This window comes from Plectropomus leopardus, chromosome 3, assembly GCF_008729295.1.
Source record: "Plectropomus leopardus isolate mb chromosome 3, YSFRI_Pleo_2.0, whole genome shotgun sequence".
Lineage (NCBI taxonomy): Eukaryota > Metazoa > Chordata > Actinopteri > Perciformes > Serranidae > Plectropomus > Plectropomus leopardus.
The window spans coordinates 33,991,275-34,010,458 of record NC_056465.1 but is presented as its reverse complement, the minus strand read 5'-3'; the positions used below and the strand labels follow the sequence as shown (position 1 = coordinate 34,010,458).

The following is a 19,184-nucleotide window of genomic DNA, read 5'->3' as shown; positions in this document are numbered from 1 at the left end:
TCGTATCGTATCGTATCGTATCGTATGGTATCGTATCGTATCATAATGTATCATATCATATCTGTAAGAGACACTTAATCACATATTTTTTACCTGGGAAAAATGTTAATGTTGATGTAGGTTTTGATACTTCTGAAAGAGGGCAGTTAGCTGGTTCCCCGTGCTTCTGATCTTTATAATCAACTAAGCTAGTTGCCTCCCTGCAGCTCCAACAGTAATGCACAGACAGACATTTCTGATACCTTATGTAAGGCTGAAATGTTCAAAACATCTAACACTTAGTTATAAAATGTAGCTATAGCATCGTCGGGCTCAACTTTACTTTGAACGTGTTGCTAATGTTCATGTGCTTACATTTAAATGTTAACTTAAAAACCCTGCAGGTGTTTTTGAGTCATTCTGGGTCAATCATCACAGGTCTACCTTGTTGCCATTACTGCTTTTGCCATTGAGTGATTTTGTGTCTCCAGTTGAGAAATGTTCAGACCCTTTAGGTGACTTTATTATTTTTTATTTTTTGGGAGTTGAGATTTTTTTTGTGCAGACATCAGATTTGTGCCTGAACTCAGTGCACCTGGTGGTTCTGAAAAAAGCTGCGTTTGCTGAGATCTGTGTGACCAATCAACTGATAAGTGACACTGTTTTTTTGCCTTATGATTTTTTATTGACTGAGAAAAGTGACGCTTTTCGCAAATTGTTTTTTTTGAGTAATTTTTGGTAAAATTTGGCACATACATTAATTTAGACCCAGCAATGAATGGATTGCAATTTGGTGGTAAAAGGTCACTGTGACCTCACAAATCATGTTTTTGGCCAAAACTCAAAAATTCATGGTCATTTTCTGTCAAATTTGGCACAAACATGAATTTGGACTCATGGATAAACTGATGAGATTTTGGTGGTCAAAGGTCCTTTGACCTCATCCGTTTCATTCTGTGATATCTCAAGGACGCCTTGAGGGAAATGCTTCAAATTTGGCACAAACATCCACTTGGACTCAATAACGAATAGATTAAAATTTGGTGGTCAAAGGTCACAATGATCTCTCAAAACATGTTTTTTGGCCAAATCTCAAGAATTTATACGCTGCTTACGACAAATGCTCATTTCATCAGATTTTTTTGTACCTGAACTTGATGCAGCTGTTGAGCTCACATAACATCTGTTGGTTCTGAAATGTGAGTGTCACATTTGGTCAGAGTATGTGAAAAAGAGGTAATAATACCCCTTTCCCATCCAAAAATTGGAACGTGCATGCAGGTTTGTTAAAAACGAGTATACCAGCTAATTATGGGCAATTGGCTGCACTCCTACTGCCAATGAACACACCGATGCGGCACACCAGTCTGCCTTTTGGTCAGCCTTCGTGTGTGTGGGTCGTTTTGTTGGTGTGTCTGTGCGTCGTCACGGAGGGGCCGGAGAGCAGGTAAACAGTAAAGAGCAGTAGGAACATCGGTCTGTGAAAACTTTTCAGTGGTTGCTTCTCTTTTTACATGTCTTACTTATTCAGTCTGTCTCTCAAACTCAGTGCAGACTAACTTGGAATAATGTTTGAGTGCTGCTTAGGAGGAGATGGATGGCAATTAGTGATGGCGCCTCTTTGCATTAGCTGGTTAAGGAGCTGAAATTACCCAGGTGTTGTTTCCCCATCAATGCTGATCGTAGCCAGAGGTGATAAAAATCTGTCTACTGACCTGGGTGTGAATGCCGATGGTACGCACTCTTATTGCATTAAAAAGCCTAATTTTAGCAGGTGTTGGCAAGGTTGTGTGTGTCCAACCAGCCAATAAGTGATGCTTTCTTTTCTTTATGGATTTTTTATTGTCACAGAAAAACAACACTTTTAGCCTAATGCACTAATGACAGGAGAGAATGATTTTTACATGCTTGCTTAGTGTGTTATAGATAAAACATGTGCCCCCTGCATCGTTAATCCTGTCATAAAGGTTATTGTGCTTGGAAATGTCTTTTAGGCACCAGTCTTATTTGGTAAATGGTATCCGCATAACAAGCAGAGTCCTGTCCTTTATATTTGCATCCCTGGAAGCATGCATTCATGAGAGCCTGTATTTAAATTTAAATGAGTGCTGCTGCATTTTTAGTGCACATTCAGAGCTACTACAGCGAGCACTCAACACCCCCTCTGTGTGACAATCTAATTTTAAGCCCCATTGTCGCAGAAGAATTGTCATACAGTATCAGTTGTCATACTTGTATTGTTTCTAATTACAATGCAGTGTATAATTCAGGGTGTCATGACTTTGCCAGGAGACAGACAGTGATTAATTCCCTTCGCTTCGGGAATAAACTCAGACAAAATTAGGTCATTTTCACATCAAATGTACAATCAGAAAGAAAAGTATTCTATGGATAAATTTCAGTTCAAAAATTTGAAAGAAACAGACTTATTAATGTCCTTTAGCTCACACACTGAAGGGTTTGAGTGGAGTGGCTGCTGGAGAGAGCTTTCATTCACAGTAAATCACAGACATTTGTACTGTTCTTTAACAAATGGATACATCATTTGATGCCTGAGAGGCAGCAAGTGAACGACCAAACCGTCTATCCATCCATTTTGCACCACTTACTGAGTCAAAAAAATATCTGCTTTTGTTGTTAGGTGAAAAAACCCTTTGCTTAGGTTAAATGTTAAAGCTATAGTTGGTCATTTAACAAAACAAAACTCTTTTTATCATATTTGCTGCAACTGTCACTATATCCACTCATCAGTACATGAGACGGATGTTTGTCTGTGTGTGGGGGAAAAAATCATTTATTTCCTTCTCGTTGTGCTTCCAATTGATTTGCCGCCTCAGCTAAAGAGAAACAACAGTAACACTTTCTATTCTTAGTGAATTATAATGCATTCATAATGCTTCATGAATACACTCATCAACAGACATAATGCTCACTGATGCACCATATCAACAGTCAGAAATCAGTATAGATGTAACTTCTAATGATTTAGAAGTGGAAAGTGTTTTATGGATTCTTTTAACTTGTTAGAAACTTGAGGTTTACTGCTGGGCTTTATTATGCATTATAAATACCTTACTCACTTATTTACACATCAACAGTTAACTGTAGTAAGGACTCAGTATGTTACTATCGTTGTATGTGTGTTGCATTTATAATCATTTCTGCTTCATAATGTTTCATTGTTGGTTGCATGCTTTTAAAAGAATATATGCCGTGTCGTTAGTGATTAATGTGTACTGTACACTAGAATACTTTGAAAATACATTGAAAAGACTGAAGTCTGACAATACGTTAGTAGTCAGAGAGTTTTTAGCCACAGAATCAGAGAGAGATACATCCAGAAATAATTAATCATCATAAATGAAATGTAATGATAATTTCCTTTTAAATATTTAAAGATGCTGAACTCTTGATAACATGCACTTTATCATTCCATATCTGTACTCTTCAATATCTGATGGCGTCAATGGTAAATGGACTGTACTTGTATAGCGCTTTTCTAGTCTTGTTGACCACTCAAAGCGCTTTCACACTACACGTCACATTCATCCATCCACACACACATTCACACACCGGTGGCCGAGGCTACCGTACAAGGTGCCACCTGCTCCTCAGTAATCATTCACACGCGCTCACAGTCCGATGACGCGGCATCGGGAACAATTCGGGGTTCAGTATCTTGCCCAAGGATGCCTCCACATGTTGCCCTGAGGAGCTGGGGACCGCTGACCTTGCGATTAGAGGATGACCCGCTCTACCTCTGAGCCGCAGCTGCCCGAGCACTGGCCATGTTTTGTTTTGTTTTGTTTTATAAAGCAGAAGTTGAAGCTGATCAGTCTGTCTAGAATTACATAAATGAATCCATGAATTAAATATAGAGAAACTAATAACCAATGCTTTATTTCTGAATCTGGAAAATTTCCATAGTTAATCTATAATGGCGTCATGGTAAGGTTTTTTTTCAACTCCCTGCTGTACACATCCTGAATTGTTTATGAATGGGGAAACCCGTGGATTAATTTTGTCTTCGTGAGGCTCAGTGAGGATGAAGCGCACCATGAATGACCCATTCAGAGGAAACGATAAGCTGAGCCACAGCTCGTTTTAATAAGCAATATACAATATGTTACGTTGGAGTCAGAGAAGGCAGCGTCTTCATAATTATGAAGAAGATATTTTTATACTCAGGGGTCACGCAGTGTCCAAGGCAACCTGATGTAATCCAGGAAATCCTGCCAACCCAAAGCCGGCACCGGTGGGGTCCCTGATGTTATTCTCACCCTGTGGAGAGCTGCCCACTCACAGGCTATCACACACACTGGGTACCCAGAGAAATACAATATTCATGCCAGTTCATTTCCCACTGTGCAAGCGAGCTGCTGGCAGGACAACTGCAACATCCTCTGTGTCTGGTTTTCTTTAGCTCCCAGCACAATTTTAATTTTTGATGTCCCTGAAATTCGCAGCTGACTACAATTGTTTGGCACAAACCTGCTGTGATAGAAAACGACCTTGAAAAATGTTTTATTCACTTCACAAAAATATTTCTTCAATAGACGGGTCAGCTGGTTCAACTTAGTTACGGGATGATTCAAATACAAAAAGGAAAGTATGTTTTCACCCAGTATGCCTAAATGGTGCATCTTTTTTCCCTCCTTTTCTCATTTTTCTGGCTGGAAGATTTGGGTAATGAAGTCATCAGCATGAGGATCATATAATGAGGCTCTTGGTAACGCCACAAACAGAATAGATCTCAGTGGAATATTAATATCCTGCTTGTGTGGTTCAATCAGCACGTAATGAACTAGCAAAAATATCTTTCCTGTTTTACCGGAGTACATGATTTTTATGGTACCTGTGTGATCACATACTGAACGTGTTGCAGACAGACAGTACCTGATCTGCAGAACCACGAGTTAATATAAAACACTTTGTACACTGTTTAAATTTTTCTTATCAACACATAAAAGATGAGCAGACGTGCCAACTACCAGTGCTCCACCACCTGCCATCAAAGCTGTTTTTGTCAGAGTGATGCTTGACTGAGGCAGGAAGCAGATACTGTTATGCAAAAAAGGAACAATTCAGGGTGCAGAGGAGTTTAATATTCAGCTTAATTTAGCAGCTGTCAAACAACTGGATGTGGAGCCACAATACTGTACATCTTGTTGCTCCTCTTAGTATCGTTTATAGCATATTTAATGCACTCAAAAGGGATTCATTTTGTCTTTTTGTGTCGCCTTCATCCTCGATAAATATATGCTGAGTTAAGTATCCAGAACGGGTTTGGCTTAGCGGTCTCTATTTGTACATAAACCCCAATGCCCTTCTGATGTTTCCCCCCACCTGCAGCCGCCGGCTGACTGACCACTACGTTCCCTGAGCTCTATTGGCTCGACATAAATATACAAAATAATATACAAAAGATATACAAAATCAACTCACAAAATGTTAAGAAAGGTACTTTTCTTTCACTTATTTCAATTGCAAAACAGATAAATATTCCCGTACACCTTCTGAATTCATGTTTCTCTATTTCACCAAACCAAGACTGGCTTAACTGCCTTTTTCACTATCGTGAAACACATTTTATTCAAACTTGACAGAAACAAAATAACTCACCAAAACCGTCTTAGTTAGTCCTGTTAGTCACTTAGTTAGATATTCCGCTTTTTTTAACAATCAGCAACTCTGGTTTGGTAAAAAATAATCCCTTAATTCAGTGAATAAGACGTGAAAATAATCAGGTTTCCTTGCCGTCTCTCTGCTATTGTGGCCACGACACGGGTCAGCTGTTCACGTCCTGTAAGGTTCTCTTTACTGCGAGTTATTTTGTTTCTCTTTATTGTCATTTTGTGTCTCCTTGTGCTTGTTTTGTGTCATTCTTTAGTAAATGCATTCTTTTAGGTAATTTTGTATCATATTGTGGTGATTTTGTATCATATTGAGGTAATTTTGTGTCTCTTTGTGGTCATTTTGAGTCTTTTCTTGGTCGCTATTTGCTAATATGAGTGAGATTTTGCAACTGAAAGCCAGGTGGGGCACGGACATGTTGGGCCCCTGGCCCTGTCCCAGCCTGTTAAGTACAACATCCATGCCTGGGTGAGGTGTAGACACATGTAGTGTTTTACAAAGTGGATGAAAAGATCTAAACAAGAGCCATACAGAATGAAAAGAGTGGATATAATGATTAAGGGGCCAATCACACTGACATGCATCGAGACAGGGGCAACCGCTCCCAAAAAACGCCTTGGAAGCGCGTTGGGGAAAACAGCTGGGAGCGCCCTGGGGAGCAGTACTGCGTGTGCATATTGTATGAGCGTGGCCAAAAGTGCTCTTGCTGGCGATGCTTTTCTAGCAGCGCTTCTCTGTGTGATTGGCCCTTAAGTGGGCAAAGATAATATTACAGGTAGAACAGTCTGGTAAGTTCGGAAAATTACATGACAACGTGTCCGTGAGCTCCAAAACTGATGCTGTCATAATTGGACGTATAGTGCCACTGACCAAATGCATGTATCTGAAGAATCGGGAGTGACATTGTGTAGGTTTTGTTACATCGTAGCTCTCACAATCACACTGTGAGTTATGGAAATTATTGGATTTGTGCACTTGACAAAAACCACTAACAGCAGCTCGCACCAGGTGGATGATAAAAGTTTGTCTCCTCGTTCTGAACGACCTTTCTGCCTCTAATGAGGACACGAGGAGAGACCCCGAGCCAACAGAGGAACATGACAAGATGTCTCAAAGCACAGGACGGATACAGTGTGTACTGTATACCTTTTGCTGCATAATCATTATGTGCCAGCTTTACACTTGAGACGTTTGCTCAGCTTTGCCCTAGTTTACAGTATCTGGTGCAGTGCAGTGACCACCGGGCTTCGGAAAATGAGTCTGACTTTCATATGCAAACACACTTGTCAGAGGAATGTTTATTTGGTGACGATGTTCAAATGTGAAAGTTGTGAGTCATTTCTTCCTTGAACTGCAGTGAAACAAGGAGCAGGATGGAGGAATGATACTAGAATAGTGGGAGAAGAAGAAGTGTTAAAAGGAGATTAAGTACTTTTCTGCTCTGTTAAAAAGGGCTGAGAGCTGAAAAATAGAGGTTTTATCAGAGTCCTCGAGTTCACAGCAATTTCAGACACAAGTGGTGCGACTGCGAAATCTGCTGAAGAAAAAACGATAAAGAAGAAGGAAATAATAAAGGTAGTTTTTGTTAAGCATCTTAACCAACATCGTAGAAAAAGCAGTAAATTTATATGTTTCTGACACAATGTGCCATTTGGCGCTATAATGAATGTCTTATTATTATTATTATTATTATTATCATTATTATTATTATTATTTTTATAATAAAAATGACATTAATTACTTAATTCTTACAGCATTTTCAAAAACAGAGTTTCTAAAGTGTTTTGAAAAACCAAAAGCAGAAATGGGATACTTACTTAGACAAAACGAGGGCAGAGTTAGGAAAACTAGGCAGCGCTGATCTAATATAAATCAAGAATATATTATTGCACTGTCTATTTCTCTCCTAAAGTGTTAGTGCCCAGCTCGATTCTAGTTTTCGAAAAGAAAGTCCTGTACAACGAAAACGAAGACTTTGATTTACATACAACAACTAGTTTACTATAATAGTACTTTAACTTTATACTTTACTTGTACTAGATATTTTATTTGTAACTGTAGTTCATTTAATAATTTTGTACTTTAATAGTTCACAGTATAGTTTTTAAAATATGGAGACATATATCATGTATTCTGATTCATCCTACAAATGTTGTGATGTTACTCTAAAGCCATATCACCTGCTGATTGTAAAGTGTTGCACTCTGAAAGTAACAGCAACATTTCTCCACATTTAGCTCTAAAACATAGTAGAAAAGAGGCGTGAAAGTCCTTTTTTTTATCACATTTATTTGCAAACTTTGTCAAATTTATTCTTTTGTGAAAAATGTGATAATGTCACTGTCAAATAAAAATGTTAAATGTAAGTATTAAATGTTAAATGTAAATGTTGAATGTTAAATCAACGGCTTTTCGTTTTGAAATAAAAAAATCTAAATCAGGAAACAAGCTGCTACTCAGCGGTTCCTCTCTGCCTCACCTTGCTTTGAAAAGTTCACACCTCTGTTTAATTATATTTTAGAGCTAAATGTTGCTGTTACTTTCAGAGTGCACAACTTTACAGTCGGCGCCCCATATATCGCTCAGCCTGAGGCGAACCTTAAAATGACTCACTCAAAGTTCACTATGTTCAGAACATCACTCTCCTGGGGAAAGTCCTGTATTTTTAGACCAATCCACCAACCCGACCTCCCACTTTACTGGACCGCTTCCTTCTTAAACTCCCGTCAGCACATTGATCACGTGATCACATCTTTCCCAAATTCATGGGTTATGCTCAGATTACTGGCTCATAGTATGTGAGATAAATATATATAGAAAAAAACGTTTCGACTGCATGAGAACAGCCTGGATATTTCTTTATGTGGTTTAAACAGGGTGAATAGACATGCAAAAGAAAAGGAAAATCTGCGCAGCATTTGATTGTTTATTTACATTTGTAAACTTTAAAAACTTCGAAGCTATGAACTTTTGGGTAAAACTTTAGTGCCATTTAGAAAAGTACATCCTGTGCAGGGGGAACATTAGTAACGTTACTTTAATTGTAAGCCTGAACTCTGCGTTACAGAATGTGACGATTAGGGGTGTTCAGTCCTGCTCAGACAACACAGTGCGGACCAAGGTTCATCCATAAAAAAACCCTAAAAATCATTAACAATGCCGTATTTACATAAGGGGACAGGAAGTTCAGTAGAAGAGGCCTCTGCTCTTTTTTCACAGATATTAAAAGCTGCACCACCGCAGGCGGCTCGGAGCTGCGGTGTCATCGTGGTAGGTGGCTTCTGCTCGAGTGCTTCACATCTCAGCTGTTTATTCACTCTGGAGCTATTAGTCAACCGGTCACAGTCTGATTTGTATTCTGGTCATTTTAAACATCGAGTAAACTGTGGCAGAATAATTCCCCACATATCAGAGCCGACATTAAGCCACGCGCAGAGTTTCAGTAATGAGTAATATCCCTGTTTGTCCACATGATTTAAAAATTGATGGGGAAATATTCCATTATGAGAATAAATCTGTTCAGCGTGTCTCAACTTAACATCTTTTCGACAGGAGACAATGATGAATGATGGAATTAAATATTTCACTTTCCACAAAGCATTTTTTTAAAAATCCACAATGAATCACAAAAAGCAGGAACAGAGTTTTGCGTTGACAGTTGAGAATGAGAAAACTGTAAATTTAAAGGATTTGAATTTTGATTTGAGTTTGAAATACATTAACCCAACAGCAGTTTGGAGTGGATGTCAGATGAAAATACAATTTTGAGAGAAAAAGAACAACAACAAACATATCAAATTTTTTTCAAAAAGAGGAAAAGGAAATCCCTCAGTTAACCTTTGAAACCTGGTTTGACATCAGTTTTTCTTGTGCTGTGTTCGGATGCCTCTCACAACCATTTAAACCTTTAAAATGTGGGAAAATTGGTTTCATTTCTTTCAGAATCATGGGGAAAAAGGCAATCAGCAACTTGGCATGAAATGTCCCGTAAACTGCAAAAAAAAGTGTGAAAGGTGACAAGAATATGACCTGAAAATTAGCTAAAAAAATAATTATTAGAAAAACTATAGCTACAGGAAAAGTATATATATGATTATTATAATTATCTGATATTATTATTATTAACATTTAGATTTATTTAGATATATTTATTTTACTTTTTTCGTTGTTTGGCTCATTTAAGGTAATTTTCTTGCAAACTTTTACTAATTTCTTGCTAATTTTGGGGTTATTTTGTCACTTTTTAATGCTTTTTGGTTTGCAGGATTATTATTTTTTTCTGCAAAGCTGGGAATAATTCAAAACAAGGCTGAGCGACTTTCCTGGGGGTCATACAGTATAGCAATGTCAGACTGAATTTCAGCCTATAAATCCAACAGTAGGCTATTAAAATGTTAGTTTACTTTCAGACAAGACTCAGACTAATGATATTTGCTGCCTCTGCTTTACTTTGTTTATCAAAGCACTTTGTAAACTGTCTTTTTAAAAGGTGCTTTATTTATAAAAGTTATTGTTCTTGTTATTATTATTGTTATTATCCATACAAATATGTATGGACATGTCCGGATAATCAATATCACAAAAAATATTATTAGACATTTCCATGAAACAGACGTTTGTTTAACAAGAAATAAATGCATAAAAAATGTTTCAAAACTATAATTCAAACACACATCAGATTGCATTGACATTTATTGAAATCCTCAGTCTATAAATATCTTACAAAGTATTCATGTGTGCCGATTTGGTTAATCTGCAGAGGAACTAATACTTCAACAATAAACTGACCCTGAGGAGCCTCTGCCCATGATTTTAAACCAGAAGCCCCTCCCACTGGCAAATTAAATTTACATCATTGGCAGTTCAGAGACCTTATTTTAATTATTTTTGTTATTATTTTCATTTTGTTAAAACTTACTCCAACTGTACTAACATAGAAGTATTATCTGTACACACTGTGTATTGTTGAAAGTGCTTAAAGGACTAACCCTGAAACAGTGAAACCCCCCTCTGCAATTAACTCAACATGGTACAGTCCAGGTTGTCTCCACTATAAAAGCCATTTGAATCTCTGACTTCCTGTTTGGCTGTTTGGACCATGGATGTTTCACAGGGAAGTTTGGATCATTGACCAGCAAGTAATGTGAGTTTGAGCTTGTTCACAAACATTTTGGTTACTTACAAATATAAGAAATAAATGAAGTTAGTGGATATTTCGTTGAACGGTGACAGTCTGTGTGTTGAAATGGTCTGAGGTGGCTTCTTGTGTTAGCAGGTTAGCATGCTATACCCATTTGTGCTAACTTTGCTAACACAGCTAACTCAGCCAGAGAGGCTTTTTGGCTAAACTTTTTAGCATTACACCTTAAACTACATATCTATGGCTTGGAGGGATTGAATAAATAATTGATCTGCATAAACTAGAGTGTGTCTGAACAGTGTGCAGCCACAGGTTAGCATCGTGTCAGTGTTACATGATGCTAACCTTCTGCACAAGTTAGCTTGATGAAATGACACAGACGGAGCAGAGCAGTGAATATAATGTAGGATTTAATGGTTATAATGTATAAATGTAATGTGCTTACAACCCTAACTGTTATAACAGTTAATAGTTTGTTGTCATTGTTAAAGGAAAACAACCAGATAACGTTAGAGCAATCTCAGAAATGTCATAGATTCTTCAAAAAACAACATTATAGACACAAAAACTGCATAAATAATAATGAATAAATAAATAAAAGACATTTGCACATTTACAGTAATGTGAGCAAGCTATGCCTTTTTTGTAAACCACTCGTATTTTGCAACGAAATTAATACAGCGTAGTATTATGATAGTTTTGTGCGGCAATATTATATTGATGCATAAGTATTGTTTTTTTTTATTCTATATATAATATTACAATTATTAACTAAACTTTTGGTAGCCTACTAGCATCATAACATTGCTTTTTAAGTCAATTTAATACAATTTAATGCAACAAAAACGAAGTGAGATGAACAGAATGAAATCTTTCTTTTTAGAAAAAAACATGATAACTTCTTTCCTCTGAGAAATGATTTAGTTAAAAAAAGGTAAATTGCACTGTATGCACCTGTACATACATTTTGTTGTTCTTTATATTTTTATATTGCTATTATCTTTTATCTTATATCGTATTCTTTTTTCTTATTCTTCCTCTATGTTAATTGTTTTGCACCTAAACACCAAATCCACCATGTAAATATACTTGGCAACAAAGCTGATTTTGATGTTACAATACTCAATATATTGCAACACATTTAAAATTATATTGTATTGTGACTTTAATATTGTGATAATATCATACTGTATATTGTATGTATTGTAATATGCAGAGGAGGTTAAGTAAAACTGGATGGTCATGGCTGCGATTGGTCAGTGATCGAATTTACAAGTCAAGTTTGTTAAGTTAAACAGTTAAAGTTAACTGATTTTGCAGCAGCATTTTGCCAGTTTGTGTTTGGTGTTTTTCATTTAAGTTGTGTCTTTAGTGTTGTGTAACAAGTTTTCTACTTATTTTAACAGACTGAAGGACTATTAAAAAAATGTTACTTTTATGCCAAAAGTATGTGGACACCTGGCCATTACACCTGTATGTGACTATTATTATATTGCTATTACTATAGTATTTTGTATATTTTTCTTACAAATTCAGTAACTAACATGCAGCTTCCACTCTGCTGATTTTGAGCCTAGTTGCAGAGATTTACTCCCATCAAGCCATAAGAGCATTAGCAAGATCAGGAGCTGATGCTGGTTGATAAGGCTTAGCTGGACGTTGACGTCTCAGTTCATCCTGAAGGTGCTGGATGGGGTTCAGGCCGGGGCTCTGTGCAGGTCAGTCAAGTTCTTCCAGCCCAAACACATTTTTGGAAGTTAATAATAATTTTTAAAAATTGTGAAAATGTCAAGAAGCTATATTTATGATAGATATTTTAAACCTATTTAATCTATGTTTATGTATTTTTTGTTTTGCACCCCTCTTTTTTTATTTTTTATTATTTATTTAAAATTATTTTATATATTTATTTATTATTTATTTTTACATTTTTTCTGTCTGTCTTTTCTTTTCTTTTCTTTTTCTTTTTACATTTTTTCTTTTCTTTTCTTTTTTTTTTTTACACTTTTTCTTTTTTTTTCTTTTTCTAAATTTCAGGTCGTTTTTCTTTAAACATGTAACTGGGGAGAGACAGAGAGAAAAATTGTTAGAATGTAATAAATGCCTAAACAATATGGAAAAATGTCCAGAAAACTATATTTCTAATTATTACATGCCTGCTGAACTGTCTTATCTTTTTATTTTTGTTTTGTACACTTTTTAAATTACATGTTTTTGTTTTTTTATTTATTTTATTAGAAAATAATAAAAATAATAAATTTGAACTCATAACTTTTTATAATTTTTCTTTTTGAAAGATACTAAGCTAATTTGCTTGGGGTTTCAAAGAGTTAAATATAAAATATATGCCTCAGTCTTCTGTCACTATAACATTGTTCACTTAAACAACACAGGTGATATTTTCGTGCAGTATAAAGCCTCTGTCAGGTCTGCGTGTCTCAGGAGAAATTTTGTTCTGTACTTCACTTTGAAGGGATTTATCGTGTACAGCAGTATCTTTGATTTTACTGCGAGTATATACTGTACCTCCTGATCAGCAGGCTTAATATAGCAGCTCCTCTGAGGCGGTTGAGGTGAAAGACCCATTTTCTTCACAGCGATGCCTGCTGTAGTAGCTGAAAGCAGCTGCAAGCAGCAGGGAGGGGAAGCCAGATCAATACTCTTTCAGCATAGTTAAATTCTCCCTCTAAAGTGAAATTATATAAGACATCACAAAGCTGGAAATGTTGGTGTGTTATGAAGTTCACCTCTCTGCCTCCATCTGCATCTCACCATGTCCAGATGTGATTGCCTCAGCTCATAATAGTTGTATTTATTTGATTTGCGGCACTTTTCCTCCACTGGTCATTAAATCCTAGATAATGTTCAGTTTTTTTCTATTTCCCTGAGCTGCACATAATTAAAGGTCACGAGCACCCACTGGTTCTCTTGATTATAGCCTTTGTTCTAATTGGTGAGCGATTCAAACTGGTGCAGAGAATGGGTGAAAGGTCAAATGCATTTCAGGCAGTGGCAGCGGTATAAAATATATGGGCTGCAGGAGAAGGGCAGACTTTTGTTAATTTCATTATGCTGTACATCTTTATATTTATTGTTCGACCCTAAGAACTCAGCTGCTGCCGAGAAGATTTTTTTCTGAGCTAGTGTGTGCCGCAATGAGTTTGTAAAGCTGCATCATCAGTGAAACGTGTTTTGAAGTGGAAAAAATTGATATTTTTCAGCCTAGTTTTCAACATTTGTATGTCTGATTGGCTAATTGGAACAACAATTTCTGAAATGAATCCAGTATTTTGTGAGATCACTGAAGACAGAAGAGACAGAACAAGCTTCAGTGTAACCGCTCCTGTGCAGCATGTTTGCACCGCTAATATACATCCACAAAAAGTGTTTTCTTTTACCATTGACATTTTCAGATTATTACTCTAAATTAGGGGTCAACTGATGTTGGTTTGTCATGGCCAATAAAATTACTGATTATTAGTTGTTAATGAGACTGATAATCGATATTTGATATACAATACAATAAAAATGAAAATCTTTGAGAATAATGTCAAAATTAGTTGGAAAATGTAGAAATATTGTAAGAAATAGAGAAAAATGTCCAGAATACTATAATTATAATGACTATTATTTTAAATTAAAACTATGTCACAAAAAAAAATAATGAATACATTTTTAAAAAAAATGTTTTTCAGCATATTTCGGGGTTATTTTTGTTTTTCCAACTTATTTTAAGATTATTTTCTGATAACTTAATTACTAATTTCTTGCCTATTTTTGGGCTGTGTCTTGTTCAGTTGCTCATTACCTTCTCCCTATGTTTTTGAAAGAAATCAAAGCAATTGGCCCAGCTTTCTAAGGGTTAATGCAGGGCAGCAGCATGTAGCTCTTTCACTCACAAGCCCATTTTAAAACAAATGAAACGATTGCAGGTGTCTGCAGGTTAATTTCCTGTTGTGTGTATGAGCTGTAATCCAGCTGTAGTGTTGCACTGCCGCTCTGCGTCATCACCGTGTTTACCCTAAAGGCGATTTGTGTCTGCAGCATGTGCAGCTGCACCTGGATGTGTGTTGAAAATGTACATTTGCCCTCTGGGAGACGTGTGTGACCAACATGAATTGGCTTTTTACTGTCAGTACTTCACACCTCAAAGTGCTAAAATCAATCATGTAGCTGACAAGCCTGAGGGAGTGCGGCCTGTATAGGGTGTCATCCTTTTTGGTGTAAAAAATACATCATGTTGAAGGTAAATAAAAATGTTTGTCTTCAGTTTCAGATCTTGAGAAAATGCACAGGCGAAACGCTCCAACCCGCAGATAATCAGTTTGAGTCAAAGCATGTTCAACTCTGCAACATGAGATGAGTCAGGCTGGATTTACACTACAATGTCCAATTCGGATTTTTTCCTCTCGTGTGGCACAGATCAGATATGTTTCATGAACGCGTAAGCAGGAAAAAAGCACTTGAAATCGGATATTTTGCTCCATTTTAGGCCTCATTCATATTTGAAAATAAATCAGATATGATTCGGATATCTGCGAATGAGTCTGTAGTCTAAGCTGACAGGTCGGGTGTTGGCGACGATGGTGCATTTTAACGTAATGAAACTTGCTCGGAAAGTAGAAAATACAACAATGGAGCATGATCACACCGAGGCGTGTTTTCCAGATGCGCTTCCAAAGCATTTTTGGAGCGGTCGCGCCTGGAGTGACGCATCTTGGTGTGATCTCCCCTTAAGAGGAAATTTCAGTTTTCGTTTACGCATGCATGTTGTTTCACATGTAAGCAAGTTTAAGCAGGTGTAAATGCAGATATTGAATTTTTAGAGTAGCAAAAAAGCGCACATCAGAATTGGGCATTTAGACTAGTCGTGTAAATGCAGCTGAAGTTTACTTGGTGGAGAAATGGTTTCTAACAACAGGCCTTATGGGATCTTGAAGCCATTATCTGGTGTCAGGGATTTAACACTTTTTTTAAAATTCATTTTGCACATGTATTTAAGTTGCCTCTTTACTTTTTTGCAGAGAAGTAGATGAGAAGAGTGATACGGCTGTCATGTATGTTGAATATGTAGCTGAAACCAGCACCAGTGAGTTTAGCTTAGCATGAAGCCTCATGTCTTGCTTCCACTCAGCTGAACCTGCTGTTCTGAGCGCTCAACCTCATAATTTCTGTTTCGGTAAGAAAAATACGTCGGTGAGTTGGATTAATTGTCCTTAGATTTCTTAATGACTGCACCCTGGAGAAAGAAGCCAAAGGTGTCTGCAAAGCAACAGAAGGGTTTTTTGTGTGAGTGACATGTATGTTATTAACCTCTGTGGGTCCCTGAGCTGTGGACTGTTAGCCGAGTCTAACCGTGCCGTCTTACATTTCCATGTTAGTATAAACATGCCTAACAATGCCCGAGATGATCTGACATCCCCTGACAATGCCCCTTATCCCCCTCCAACAAACGTGTTCATAACTCTTGAAACCTGGGAAAATTGGCTTGATTTCTTTCAAAAACATGAGAAAAGAAAAAAAAAGCCCCCAAATTATCAAGTAAAAAGTACAATTAGAGTAACTGAAAATTACAAAATAAAATAAAATAAAATAAATAATGGAAAAGTAAAAACACACAAACAGGTAAATGACCTAAAAAATGCTTAAAATTATAATAATTTTGAAAAATAATTTAAAATAAATGATTATGATAATTATGAATATAGCTCTCTGGAAATCTTTTTTACAAGCTTTACTCAAAAATATTGGGTCCGTTACATGATGTTGACAGGCACCATGTTGTTGTCCTTATTGGCTTGCATTAAAGATGTGTTTTTTTTAAGTAAAAATAATAATAATAATTGAGGTTTTATACAAATTCAGAGACATAATTTCTGAATATAATAATTCTAAATATTGTTTTTCATAGCTTTTATCATTTTTCCCCTCAACATTTTCCCTAGCTTTTTGAAAATCATTTTTTTCTAATCAAGTCTATGAATTTCTTGCAGTTTGTGCGACATTTTATTACTAAGTTGCCTATTGCCTTTTAACAATGATTTTGAAAGAAATTGTACCAATTTGCTCAGGATTCAAAGGTGTCGATACCTGTTAAAGGTGTCTGAAAGCAGTTAAAGGAAAGTGATGCTGGAGGGGTTAACTGTGACATATTTCTCACACAACACGTAATCTTTAATATATGATGACTAGTGATAATTATTCAAACAATTTTAATCAGGAATTGAGCTGCTGTGGAGGCCTGACAGCAGTCTAAAACCTCAGGTCCACTCTCAGACGCACAGCAGTTTTTCAGAGTTTGTCGTCAGCACAAAGGTGAGTCAAGTAAATCACTATGAGATGCCAGGTGAGGTCTGTGCTTGACCTGCGGGCCGGTGCAGGAGTAAAACGAGAAATGCTGCTGTTGGTGAAAGTGATGAATGATAGATGCCGTACAGAGATGTTTTCCACAAACACATAATCCGTCTATTCAATGTCATTTGAAAAGAAAATCAATAGTCTTGAGTAGCAGGTGAAGCAGCTGCCTTTTCTCTCTTTAGCTGAGGACACACAACGACATTAGTGATGTTTTTGAAACGAAATGACACCAAATGATACGGCGCTGTACATCCACTTACATGTCTTTTGATTTTTTCTGTTCTAGGAATACCAAATTGACATCATCTTTGCCCAGACGTGGACAGACAGCCGTCTCAGATACAACAGCACAATGAAAAAACTGACTTTGAACAGCAATATGGTTGGACTTATTTGGCTCCCAGACACCATCTTCAGAAACTCCAAGACTGCAGATTCCCACTGGATTACAATGCCTAACCAGCTGCTCAGAATATGGAACGACGGCAAGATACTTTACACCTTAAGGTAAACACACAAAAGCTGTTTATTTGTCCACTTAATTCCTGATCAATTAAAATTGCAGCCATCTTTAAGAGTGGAGGACTTCACTGAAGAAAACACAAAGTCAAAGTTTTTGCAGAATATATGTTCTGCATACTAAAGCAAGTTTTTAAATGAAAATGTTATAATTATGATAATAATAAATGAATGGCTCTACAGATTAAACCAGTTTATCACACACAGTTTATACAGAGTATGCTCTTACCTGACTCTAAAATTTCATGCACAGTTTAGTGGAGCTACAGTTGAAGCTCGATTATGCCGTGTAATCTGTCCCAGTATACAAGCAACAGCGGAGAATCAATTTCAGTTGTCATATGCCCTTTTTTTTATCTTTAAAGATGATTTTTTTTGGTTTTTCTCGCTTTTAAAGGACAGGACAGTTTGAGCGTGAAAGGCGGAGGGAGAGAGAGGCAACATGTAGCAAAGGGCTGAGGCTGGAATTGAACCTGTGACTGCTGCAATGAAGATACAATATCTGTACATGGGGCGCCGCTCTGTCCACTGAGCCACCAGGTGCCCTGAGATATGCCTGCTTCAAACTAGTTTCTACATTCAAAAAAGTCCTAAAATCATATTAATATTAATCATATTAATCATAATTATATCAAAATCCTAAAATCCTAGAAATATGCTAAAGTCCTAAAAAGTCCTAAAATCCTAAAAAGCCCTAAAATCCTATAAACATGCTAAAATCCTAGAAATGTCCTAAAATCCTGGAAATGTGCTAAAATCCCAGAAATGTCATGAATTATGAAAAAAACATCTTAAAATCCTAAAAACATCCTAAAATCTTAGAAACGTGCTATCATCCTAAGCAGTCCTAAATTCCTAAAAACATGCTAACATCCTCAAAAACCCTAAAATCCTATAAATATGCTAAAATCCTAAAAATGAAAACTTTTCCTCCATTGAAATATGAGATGTAGTCAATAAAATGTCGATAGAACGCATTGCAGCTGTCCACTCCGCTCTCATTCTCTGCCCGTGTCTCCGCTGGTGTCTCCACTGATGTCTCTGCTGATGTCTCTGCTGATGTCTCCACTGATGTCTCCGCTGACGTCTCCGAATGTCCGCTCCCTTTAATTCCCTGCATCACTGGTTATGATATATTCATATCTCACTTAGGAGTCAAAGGGAACCTTTAAGCTCGACAGAAATAGTTATTTAATGAATATCGTGATATATATCGATATCGACTGATATGAAAAAAATGATCGTGATAAGACTTTTTTCCATATCGCACAGCTCTGTCTGAGAGCTGTCAACATTTGTAATAAGATTCTCATAATTGCGTCCCTGAATCTCCATGTTCTCTGTGCAGTGTGATCATTTAAACATCCCCTGTGGAATCAACAAGGTTTATCAATCAACTCATCAGCTTGTGTTGTGGCAGACTTTAGCTGTCTAAGAAATTTATGCAAAACAATTTGTGATGCAAACATTCTCCCAAAAAGAGCGACGCAAAAGCAATTAGCCCCTGTCATTACCAACTGTAAGTGCAAATTGCCTGCTTGAGCTTTAAGACCAA

At 36.8% G+C, this 19,184-nt stretch overlaps 1 protein-coding gene across 1 annotated transcript in view; it reads left to right on the top strand.

Annotated features, from left to right (window-relative positions):
* LOC121966882 (gamma-aminobutyric acid receptor subunit gamma-3) overlaps nt 1-19,184 on the top strand; it is a 62,168-nt gene that overhangs the window by 21,379 nt on the left and 21,605 nt on the right. Inside the window, exon 4 of the mRNA XM_042516955.1 lies at nt 17,397-17,617. Within this exon, the coding sequence (XP_042372889.1) occupies nt 17,397-17,617 (221 nt within the window). The remainder of the gene's footprint in view (nt 1-17,396; nt 17,618-19,184) is intronic.